Consider the following 11938-nt stretch of genomic DNA (forward strand, 5'->3'; position numbering starts at 1 on the left):
TCACGTCACACACCGCGCTCACGTCACACACACCGCGCTCACGTCAAACACACCGCGCTCACGTCACACACACCGCGCTCACGTCACACACACCGCGCTCACGTCACACACACCGCGCTCACGTCACACACACCGCGCTCACGTCACACACACCGCGCTCACGTCACACACACCGCTCACGTCACACACACCGCGCTCACGTCAAACACACCGCGCTCACGTCAAACACACCGCGCTCACGTCACACACCGCGCTCACGTCACACACACCGCGCTCACGTCACACACACCGCGCTCACGTCACACACACCGCGCTCACGTCACACACACCGCGCTCACGTCAAACACACCGCGCTCACGTCAAACACACCGCGCTCATGTCACACACCGCGCTCACGTCACACACACCGCGCTCACGTCACACACACCGCTCACGTCACACACACCGCTCACGTCACACACACCGCGCTCACGTCACACACACCGCTCACGTCACACACACCGCTCACGTCACACACACCGCTCACGTCACACACACACGTCGTCGTCACGGGCGCCGGACACGGGTCACACATGACCACGGCCCCGTACCTGATGTCGGCGCCGCTCTGAGCCGCCTGCACCTGCTTCCCCAGAGGAGACTCCACCCGCTCCCGCAGCATCTGACACAGGCAGTACTTGGTGTTGATGGCGTGGTTGTTGTAGCGGATCGCCTGAAAACACCAGATTCATCCGTTATTTATTATTAAATACACTTTTTTAACTATTATATATTATAAAATACACTATTTTAACTATTATATATTATAAAATACACTTTTTTTAACTATTATATATTATTAAATACACTTTTTTAACTATTATTTATTATAAAATACACTATTTTAACTATTATATATTATTAAATACACTATTTTAACTATTATTTATTATAAAATACACTTTTTTAACTATTATTTATTATTAAATACACTTTTTTAACTATTATCTATTATAAAATACACTTTTTTAACTATTATCTATTATAAAATACACTTTTTTAACTATTATTTATTATTAAATACACTTTTTTAACTATTATCTATTATAAAATACACTTTTTTAACTATTATCTATTATAAAATACACTATTTTAACTATTATATATTATAAAATACACTTTTTTAACTATTATCTATTATAAAATACACTATTTTAACTATTATTTATTATTAAATACACTTTTTTAACTATTATTTATTATTAAATACACTTTTTTAACTATTATCTATTATAAAATACACTTTTTTAACTATTATTTATTATAAAATACACTTTTTTAACTATTATTTATTATTAAATACACTTTTTTAACTATTATCTATTATTAAATACACTTTTTTAACTATTATTTATTATTAAATACACTTTTTTAACTATTATTTATTATTAAATACACTATTTTAACTATTATATATTATTAAATACACTATTTTAACTATTATTTATTATAAAATATTATATTTTATTCATTCTTTATCTGGAACTGTGATCGTTTCCGTGGCGTTTCCGTGTCTGTGGCGTCTAAAGAACCGTCTCTGGTTCGGTGGCGCTCACGTGTTTGACGTAGTCCTCCATGACGCGCTCCACAGGAAACGGGCCCCGCTCGCTGAACACCGACGCGTTCCACATGGCGGCCCGGGCCAGCATCACCGAGGAGGCGCCCGTCGCCGCCCGGAACGCCGCGATGTCATCGTTGGTCTTCACCAGGTCCAGAGATCCGCCGCTGCAGGAGAGACGGCACGCCGGCGCTCAGCGGGTTATTAGAAAACTATATACGGGAGATTTCTGTCCTGATATTTTCACAATAAAGTCGTATTTTCAGAATAAAGTCGTAGTGTTTTCAGGAGGTCTGGAGGTGTGGAAGTCGTGTTTTCAGATTAAAAGTCGTAGATTTTCAGATTAAAAGTCGTAGATTTTCAGATTAAAAGTCGTAGATTTTCAGAGTAAAAGCTGTGTTTTTCAGAATAAAGCTTACTTGGCGATGACGGGGATGGAGACGGCGCGGGCGACGGCCTGGATGAAGTCGCAGTGCAGCGGGTGTCGGGGACGCTCGTCCTTCAGCCTGGACAGGAACAGGAAACACATGAACATCAGGAGTACGACGCGCCCGAGCCTCAGGAATCGAACCGTCCAGAGTCTAAATTATGTTATTAATGCGTTTTCTTTTAATCTGAAACAGAAACGCTGATGTTTGGCGTCATTTGTTGTCGTTTATCTTTTCTTTTCCTGTGAAACGTGAATAAAGGAGCGTTTACCGGCCATGAACGGCGACGGCAGCGACGCCCGTCCTCTCGATCCTCTGCACCAGACGCACCGTGTCCTCCAGCTGCAGCCACAGGAAACAGGAAACGGGAGACGTTTATGTTTACACACTTTACACCGCTGAAATACATCTATGACATCACCACCACTGAACAACGACAACAAGCGTGTGATAAACACGTTTAAAGGCATTCGTCGTCGTATTTTCAGAATAAAAGTCGTATTTTCCGAATAAAAGTTGTATTTTCAGAATAAAAGTTGTAATTTCAGACTAAAGTCGTAGAATTTCAGATTAAAGTCGTATTTTCAGACTAAAAGTCGTATTTTCAGATTAAAAGCCGTATTTCAGATTAAAAGTCGTATTTCAGATTAAAGTCGTCGTATTTTCAAACTAAAAGTCGTCGAATTTTCAGATTAAAAGTCGTATTTTCACACTAAATGCATAATACATCACAAAAAACGTCCCAATAGGAAATGAAATCTGTGAATCTTTAGAGGCCGTCGTGTTCACGTCTCACCGAGGGCAGGATCCGTATTTTACAGGTGACCGGGATCGAAACTCCGCCCACGAGCTTCTTCAGGATCTGCAGAGAAAAGACGTTCACAGGGTTCACGCAGCGTTTCCAGAGTCGCTCATTATCGAGTTAAACTCACAATGAGGAGTTTCTAAAACATGCTACAACAGCGTAAAACTGTTTTCAGCTCATTTTAACTGATAGTGTTTTTTTAGTGTGTTATTATTATTATTATTATTATTATATTTTGATATTTGCACTGTCCTCGTCGTAAATGAACCCACTGTGGGACTAATAATCTTCAGGGTTCAAACCTGTTTCAAAGTCAAATTCAAGCACTTTTCAAACATTCCTCTGCTCCTGATTGGCTTCCACAGTTTGATTGACAGATGGTTCCTCCAATCAGCTGCCAGCTCTGTTTTTAAAGTACTCACCGCCTCGATCTTGTCTGGATCGGACAGAAGAGCCGCTCCCATCCCGCCCTGCAAGAGGTCAGAGGTCAGCAGGAGGTCAAGAGGTCAGCAAGAGGTCAGCAGGAGATCAGAGGTCAGCAGGAGATCAGAGGTCAGCAGGAGATCAGAGGTCAGCAAGAGGTCAGCAAGAGGTCAGAAAGAGGTCAGAGGTCAGCAGGAGGTCAGCAAGAGGTCAGAGATCAGAAAGCGGTCAGCAGGAGATAAGAGGTCAGAGGTCAGCAGGAGGTCAGAAAGAGGTCAAAAGGTCAGCAGGAGGGCAGAGGTCAAAGGTCAGCAGGAGGTCAGAGGTCAGCAGGAGGTCAAAAGGTCAGCAGGAGGTCAGAGGTCAGACAGCGGCGGGCGGCTGACGCACAGGAAACTCACCTTGGTGGAGTACTCTTTAGGACAGCCCATGTTCACGTCGATGGCAGCCACGTCCTTCTCCCTGCAGACGACAGTAACATCAACCAGCCAGGTTCAACAGCAATGCATCATGGGAAACAAGAAAACGTGTTTCCATCGTTTCCCCTCTTTGTAAACGTGTGTTTTATCGAGTGTCTCAACATCGTCGTCGCCACAACAAAACATAAGTCCAGCAGTCGGGTTGCCAGGTTGGTTGCAGAGTGTGTCAGTGAGGAATCGAACAACGACTCATCAGTTAATTTGACAACAGTATTTAACGTTACTCGGCTGGGAGCCGCAGGGTCGCCGGTTCGAGTCCCTGTGTGGGCCATGGATAGAGTCTGGCGGCTCATATTTTCCCCGGGTCCGCAGGCTGCAGAGACGGCAGCGACCCAGATGGGAGAAGTTTGAGCGGTGAGTTTTCTGCGCTAATGCACGAGGAAAATAAACTCACAAACTGTCGAGGTTGAGACATTCTTCCGCTTCTTATGAAAAAGAAAAACACGACGGTAAACCTGCTGAATTCACGCGTCGGTCTTTCAGTGAACGGAGACGTTTAACGCTCAAACAGGACGTCTGACAGTCCAAATACAGCGCACACTTAAACGGATATGGGTTGTTTTACGCTTCTGAAACCTGCGGCGTGCTGGCAGCCATCGACCACACACACACACACACACACACACACACACACACACACACACACACACACACACACACACACACACACACACACACACACACACACACACACACACACACACACACACACACACACACACACACACACACACACACACACACACACACACACACACACACACACACACACACACACACACACACACACTTTTAACTGTAGATGAAAAGTCTCACTCACACGAGCCGGGCCACGGTCAGCGCTCTGTCCGGGTCAGCAGTTCCCTGAAAAACAGAAAAGCACAGAAACGTCAGTGACTGAGACTGAGACTCTGCAGCGAAGTGAACTCTGATGTTTCCTGTCTCACCATCTGGAAGACGACTCTGCCCTTCTCACGCTCACAGGTCCTGAACATCACTCGATCGTCTGAGGCCACGAAATCCACCGTCTCCAGCACCTCTGCAAAAAACACACACGAGGAAAAACAGATGCATTATACAAGGGAGAAGTTTTCTGTAACACACAGGTCAACACGTCACAGGACTATGGACGGATCACTGAAAACCAGCACAAAAAGATGCAAAATGACTAAAAATAGATGCAAAACCAGCACAAAAAGATGCAAAATGACTAAAAATAGATGCAAAACCACCACAAAAAGATGCAAAATGACTAAAAATAGATGCAAAACCACCACAAAAAGATGCAAAATGACTAAAAATAGATGCAAAACCACCACAAAAAGATGCAAAATGACTAAAAATAGATGCAAAAACACCACAAAAAGATGTAAAATGACTAAAAATAGATGCAAAACCACCACAAAAAGATGCAAAATGACTAAAAATAGATGCAAAACCACCACAAAAAGATGCAAAATGACTGAAAATAGATGCAAAACCAGCACAAAAAGATGCAAAATGACTAAAAATAGATGCAAAACCACCACAAAAAGATGCAAAATGACTAAAAATAGATGCAAAAACACCACAAAAAGATGCAAAATGACTAAAAATAGATGCAAAACCACCACAAAAAGATGCTAAATCAGCACAAAAAGATGCAAAATGACTTAAAATAGATGCAAAACCAGCACAAAAAGATGCAAAATGACTAAAAATAGATGCAAAACCACCACAAAAAGATGCAAAATGACTAAAAATAGATGCAAAACCACCACAAAAAGATGCAAAATGACTAAAAATAGATGCAAAACCACCACAAAAAGATGCAAAATGACTAAAAATAGATGCAAAACCAGCACAAAAAGATGCAAAACCACCACAAAAAGATGCAAAATTACTTAAAATAGATGCAAAACCAGCACAAAAAGATGCAAAATGACTAAAAATAGATGCAAAACCACCACAAAAAGATGCAAAATGACTAAAAATAGATGCAAAACCATCACAAAAAGATGCAAAATGACTAAAAATAGATGCAAAATGAGTGCAAACAGCTGATGTAGGTGAAACAGCTGAACCTCCAGTGTAGCACAGCACAGACGCACTCACCGTTCACCACCCTGTGACACTGGACCATCTTTATGTCGATCAGCTCCTGAAACCAAACACCACAGAGTCAAACAGACGCTCACAGGCTGAGCTCAGGTGATTTTCAGAATAAAAGCCTCGTCCTCACCTCGCAGTAAACCACATCAGCTCCGTAGTCCAGAGCCAGCAGCCTCATGGGCAGAGTCCCCACCCGCACCATCGGGGCCAGGGCCGTGATGTTCCTGAAGCTCAGACGGCCGCCTGCTGCTGCTGATGGTGATGCTGATGGTGCTGCTGATGGTGGTGCTGCTGTGGATGATGGTGCTTCCATCCTCAGTGGAGCTGCTGCTGCTGCTGCTGCTGTTGGTTCTGCTGCTGTTGGTGCTGATGCTGCCGTTGGTGCTGCTGCTGCTGCTGCTGTTGCTGCTGCCGTCGGTGCTGCTGCTGCTGCCGTTGGTGCTGCTGCTGCTGCTGTTACTGCTGCTGCTGATGGTGCTGTTGGTGCTTCCATCCTCAGTGGAGCTGCTGCTGTTGCCGTTGGTGCTGCTGCTGCCGCTGGTTCTGCTGCCGTTGGTGCTTCCATCCTCAGTGGAGCTGCTGCTGCTGCTGTTGTTGGTGCTGCTGCCGTTGGTTCTGCTGCCGTTGGTGCTTCCATCCTCAGTGCAGCGGCTGACACCGGGTCAGAAAGCACCACCTGGGTTTGGTTTCAGGCCAAACTCCAAACTCACCTGTGATTTGACTCAGTTCCAGTTCTGCGAAGATAAAAGAGACGATTTAAAAAGTTACGACTCCAAACAACCAGCAAACAGGGCCGCACATACAGACGGGCAGCTGGGCACAGACCAGAGCCCCCCCCCCCCGTCACTGAGTCACTTTGGAACCATTTTGCATCTTTTCTAGTCATTTTTTATCTATTTTTTGTTAAATTTGAATCAATTTTTAGTCATTTCTCATCTATTTGAGTCGTTTTTAATTCATTTTTTAGGTATTTTGCATATTTATAGTCATTCTGCATTTATTTGTCATTTTTATATCTATTTTTAGTTAAATTTGGACATATTTTAGTCATTTTGAATCTATTTTTAGTCATTTTTAATATATTAAGCCATTTTTCATCTATTTCAGCCATTTAGAATCTATTTTAGTAATTTTTAGTCTATTTCTAGTTATTTTTATATTTATTAAGACATTTTGGATCTATTTAATCATTTTGCATCGATATTTTTGTCTTTTTTAATCTATTTTAGTAATTTTGCATCTATTTTTAGTCTTTTTGAATATATATTAAGACATTTTGGATTATCTTAGTCATTTTGCATCAATATTTTATTCTTTTTTTAATCTATTTTTAGTCATTTTGAATCTATTTTAGTAATTGTTATCAATTTCTTGTCATTTTTAATATATATTAAGCCATTTTGCATCTAATTTATTCATTTTGAATCAATTTTGAATTATTTTGAATCTATTTTGAATCTATTTTTAGTCATTTTATTATCAATTTTAGTCCCTGTGCATCTATTTTAAGTTAAATTTGAATCTATTATAGTAATGTTTATCTAATTGTAGTCATTTTAATATATATTAAGACAGTTTGCATCTATTTTAAGCTAAATTTGAATCTATTTTAGTCATTTTGAATATATATTGAGTCATTTTGCTTCTATTTTTAGGTCATTTTGTTTCTATTTTAGTCATTCTGAGTCCCTTGCTACACTAGCCTTATCTTTTTAGTGACTCGCCTTTTCCATCTTCAGTCAAACCCAAACGTTAAATCACGTTTTCCGGTCATTAACGTTAGAAACGCTGAGTCAAACATCCGCCGGAAGAAGGACACGGAGCTGAAGTTGAGTTAAAGCCTTAAAGTCCCGCCGTGTCGCGTGTTTCCGCCCAGCGACCCGCAGGAAACCTTTAAAACGAGACTTCTGTGAGCGGAGGCTGGTGCAGCGCAGCGAGGCTAACATGCTAACACGCTAACATGCTAACACGCTAACATGCTAACGGCTCCGTTCTCGCGCGGTTTCAACACAAACCTGAATAAAGAAACCGTGATTTCGTTCAAACGCGTTGTTTTCTGTTTATTCTCCAACTTCGGATGAAATTAACTCACCGGGGTTCACGTGGCGTCGCCCTGACGACAGCAGCGGTCACGTGCGGGGGGAACTATCAACGCAGCAGCGGCGGCGTGCGGTTTACACTTCCTGTTTGAACGGCAACGTCATCATGACGTAGTGGATCAGCACGTAAACAATGTTATTTCCAAAATAAATAAATAAAAATATGTAAAAATGATTAAAATATTCAAAATAAAATAGAAAATATTCAACGTTAAATTCAAAAAGTTAAAATGTAATAAATTATATATTTAAAATAATTAGAAAAATTGTAAAAATTAATTATAATATTTTAAAATAAAAAAGAAAATATTAAACGTTAAATTTGATTAATTAAAAGTGAACTAATGTTATTGTAAATATCAAGGATCGTTTAATGTCTGGAAGTCGCTTCAGCTCTAAAAACTGTTTAAATTCTTTCTGTTCTTATAGTTTATATGAGTAACAGTGATAAAAGCAGCAGGCAGCGTCACGCAGGACCACGGCAGCAGGCACCACCACCATCAGCAGAGACCTGCACACAGGACCACGGCAGCAGGCACCACCACCATCAGCAGAGACCTGCACACAGGACCATGGCAGCAGGCCCCACCACCATCAGCAGAGACCTACACACAGGACCACGGCAGCAGGCACCACCACCATCAGCAGAGACCTGCACACAGGACCACGGCAGCAGGCACCACCACCATCAGCAGAGACCTGCACGCAGGACCACGGCAGCAGGCACCACCACCATCAGCAGAGACCTACACACAGGACCAGGGCAGCAGGCACCACCACCATCAGCAGAGACCTGCACACAGGACCATGGCAGCAGGCACCACCACCATCACCATCAGCCTAGACCTGAGAGACACTAGGCTACGCTTGGTTAAGCTAACACGGCAGCGGGCACCACCACCATCAGCGGAGACCTGAGAGAGGCTAGGCTACGCTCGGTTAAGCTACCACGGCAGCAACAGGCTAAATCAAATCACGATAGTATGTTTCCATAGCAACAACCGATCAGGAGGGCCTATTTCTTTATAAAAACAATGCTTTATGTTTTTTTTTTGTTAATAGTAAATGTTTAAATTGGAATCCATCACTTTATATTTGCATATTTGACAAAAGCTCGCCCCAGGCCGTGATATGTCGGGACTATATCGCGGCTAAGGGGCGTTGCTCGGGGCGACGCGAAGCCGAACTTCATTAAATTCCACGTTAATAAACAGAAGAACAGGAAACGTATATTGAGTGCTTCGATCCATCAACGACACGAGTCCTGTTTCACTTCAGTCTCCATTTATTGTGCTGCTAAAAGTTATTTTACTTATTCTTACAAAAAGTTAACACTCCATCGCAAACACTGTGTGCTTCACAAATAATTTACAGTGTAAAAGTGTGTGTGTGTGTGTGTGTGTGTGTGTGTGTGTATGTGTGTGTGTGTGTGTGTGTGTGTGTGTGTGTGTGTGTGTGTGTGTGTGTGTGTGTGTGTGTGTGTGTGTGTGTGTGTGTGTGTGTGTGTGTGTGTGTGTGTAAACAGTATTTATTATTATTTACCAACAGAATAAAAACCCGTCACACTAGGAAGACGAGTCTACGTGACGTTAAAACTTATGTTACAAAATAACGTTTGCACTGTTTGAAAAAGTAGATTTAAAAATGAACAATTAAAGAAAATGGCTGCCGATTATTCCACGTGCTCCGTCGAAGGCTGCATTTCGCTTCTCATCCCAGAGTTTATTGAGATGTAATTGGGATAAAACATGCGCTGAAATAAATAAAGATCCGTGAGAGAAGATGACGTTGATGCTCGTTCGTGTTCGTCGGCTTCCTGTTCTGATGGAGCTCCGACATTTGGGACCAACGCTGCGACAACACGCCGTTTATTTCATGTTTTGTTTGGTGCTAAACACTTTTTTGTGCCTCAAACTTATTTCTTTGTTAAATCTATTTATCTACCTATCTATTTTTAGTTATTTTGCATCTATTTTAGTCATTTTGGATCCATTTATAGTCATTTTGGATAAATTTTTTAGTCATTTTGGATCCATTTTTTTGTCATTTTGGATCCATTTTTAGTCATTTTGGATCCATTTTTTAGTCATTTTGGATCCATTTTTAGTCATTTTGGATACATTTTTAGTCATTTTGGATAAATTTTAAGTCATTTTGCATCTATTTGTAGTTTTGCATCTAACACTTGGACACTTGTTTGTGTGTTGCCTGTGTTAAAGTCTCAGGACTGTGTGTGTGTGTGTTTTCACTTCATTGGAAAATGTCTTGATCGCTGTTTGCACCTTGCTAACAAAGCTAACATTAGCTAGCTAGCACTAGCGTTAGCTGGCAACTAAAGGGAAACTGCCATTTTTTAAAAACTGGCTCTGTGTCACTGCGACCATCGACCTGGATGACAGAAGGAGGAGTTTAGGCTCCTAAGTGCTCCTCCCTGGCTCCGCCCTCTTGTCCAAAAATGGTCACGTCCAGCTTTAAAAAAAAAAACAAGATGGCGACAATAAAGAAAAGTTGGCTCGTAGAAAATGCGCCACCACGTGATGTTATGGCGCCCAAAAAAATACTTTCTACCGTCGACTCGACACGAAGAAGGAGACATTTTTCATCAGAGTTTAAGACTTTGCGTCTCTACGCGGCCTCTAAGTCCTGATGTAACGTCCTTTCAAAGTAATGTTTTTAATGTATTTCTACAGCGCCGCAGTGCTGCGTTCATTCAAACCTCTTCCCTGTCGATGAAAACGCGTCTCTCTGAAGAAAGAAGTGATGGTAAAAGGTTCACACGTTGTTGTTTGTTTGGACAGGAAATAGTATTTTGAAAGGGTGTACAGTCAGACTTAAACACCGGATCCTGTTCGTCGTGGTCGTGTCAGACACAATGGATCCGTCTCATGCGTCACAAACACAGAGAAAAATCTCGCGCTCAAATCAGGATTCGATCAATTCTGTCCAATAACATTTTGAAAGTCCAGAAGAGACGACGACTGAACCATCTCGTCCTCACTCAGGTTGTAAACAGGAAGTAACGGGCTCCAGTGGTGGAAGTCTCTCATGCTGCTTCTCTATGAGACACGTCACGCAGAAGTCGAGTCGGTCGGCTATGGCTCCAAAACGCTCGTCCACAATCAGTCCAGTCATTCAGTCATTTTGAATCCCTTTTTTAATCATTTTGCATTAATATTTAGTTGTTTTGCATCTATTTTATTCATTCATTCATTCATCTTCAACCGCTTGTCCCTGTTTGGGTCGTGGGGGGCTGGAGCCGATCCCAGCTGACATCGGGGGGCGTGAGGCGGGGTCCACCCTGGACAGGACGCCAGTCTATCACAGGACACATAGAGACGAACAGAGACAGACAACCATTCACACCTACGGGTGATTTAGAGTCATCAATGAACCCAACACCTGCACGTCTTTGGACTGTGGGAGGAAACCGGAGAACCCGGAGAAAACCCACGCAGACACGGGGACAACATGCACACTCCACACAGAAGGGCCCCAGCTGGGATTCAAACCAGGAACCCTCTCACTGTGAGGCGAGAAGGTTCCAGAATCTATTTTTAGTCATTTTGCGTCTCATCGAACATTTGACTGAATGCAATCGTGAAAAAAAGAGTGAGTGCGATAAAGATTTGTAAAGAGACGACATTCACGCTCTGTCGTGTTGTCGGCAGACCCACAGGTGAGCAGCCTCTGAACTGTGGACTAACTGGCGTCGCGTTCGTGTTCTGTTGGGTGTGAAACACATTTCTGCCTCCATCTTGTTTTGCTTTAGTTTATTTAAGCTGCCACAACAACATTTCAAATCAGTTCAGACTCAGAAAAGCAGAGCGATGTGTGATGTGACGCAGCAGCCGGTCAAGAGCTGCTCAACTACTTTGTTAGCAATGGATTAATAAACTGGAGCTGGGCCTCGGTCCCTCGGTCTGCGGGACAGGTCGTACGTGACGGCACCGTCCGGCACCATCTGGTCGACAGGACGGCAAAGAAACAGGCGATGGACGACCGAAGTGCTTCTCAGA

The 11938-nt window shown here is 42.7% G+C and overlaps 1 protein-coding gene across 1 annotated transcript in view; it reads right to left on the bottom strand.

Moving 5' to 3' along the window:
• Nucleotides 1–7996, bottom strand: part of dus2 (dihydrouridine synthase 2) — a 10937-nt gene extending 2941 nt beyond the window's left edge. The window contains exons 1-12 of the mRNA XM_083916232.1: nucleotides 7916–7996; nucleotides 5954–6557; nucleotides 5827–5872; nucleotides 4680–4771; nucleotides 4553–4596; nucleotides 3655–3715; nucleotides 3253–3300; nucleotides 2822–2887; nucleotides 2297–2367; nucleotides 2017–2103; nucleotides 1596–1764; nucleotides 591–712 (exon numbers count right to left, since the gene is read on the bottom strand). Coding sequence (XP_083772358.1) covers nucleotides 591–712; nucleotides 1596–1764; nucleotides 2017–2103; nucleotides 2297–2367; nucleotides 2822–2887; nucleotides 3253–3300; nucleotides 3655–3715; nucleotides 4553–4596; nucleotides 4680–4771; nucleotides 5827–5872; nucleotides 5954–6460 — 1313 coding nt within the window. The 5' untranslated portion in view covers nucleotides 6461–6557; nucleotides 7916–7996. The remainder of the gene's footprint in view (nucleotides 1–590; nucleotides 713–1595; nucleotides 1765–2016; nucleotides 2104–2296; nucleotides 2368–2821; nucleotides 2888–3252; nucleotides 3301–3654; nucleotides 3716–4552; nucleotides 4597–4679; nucleotides 4772–5826; nucleotides 5873–5953; nucleotides 6558–7915) is intronic.
• Between the last annotated feature and the right edge of the window lie 3942 nt (nucleotides 7997–11938).

The sequence above is a fragment of the Echiichthys vipera genome, assembly GCF_963691815.1.
Source record: "Echiichthys vipera genome assembly, chromosome: 7".
NCBI lineage: Eukaryota > Metazoa > Chordata > Actinopteri > Perciformes > Trachinidae > Echiichthys > Echiichthys vipera.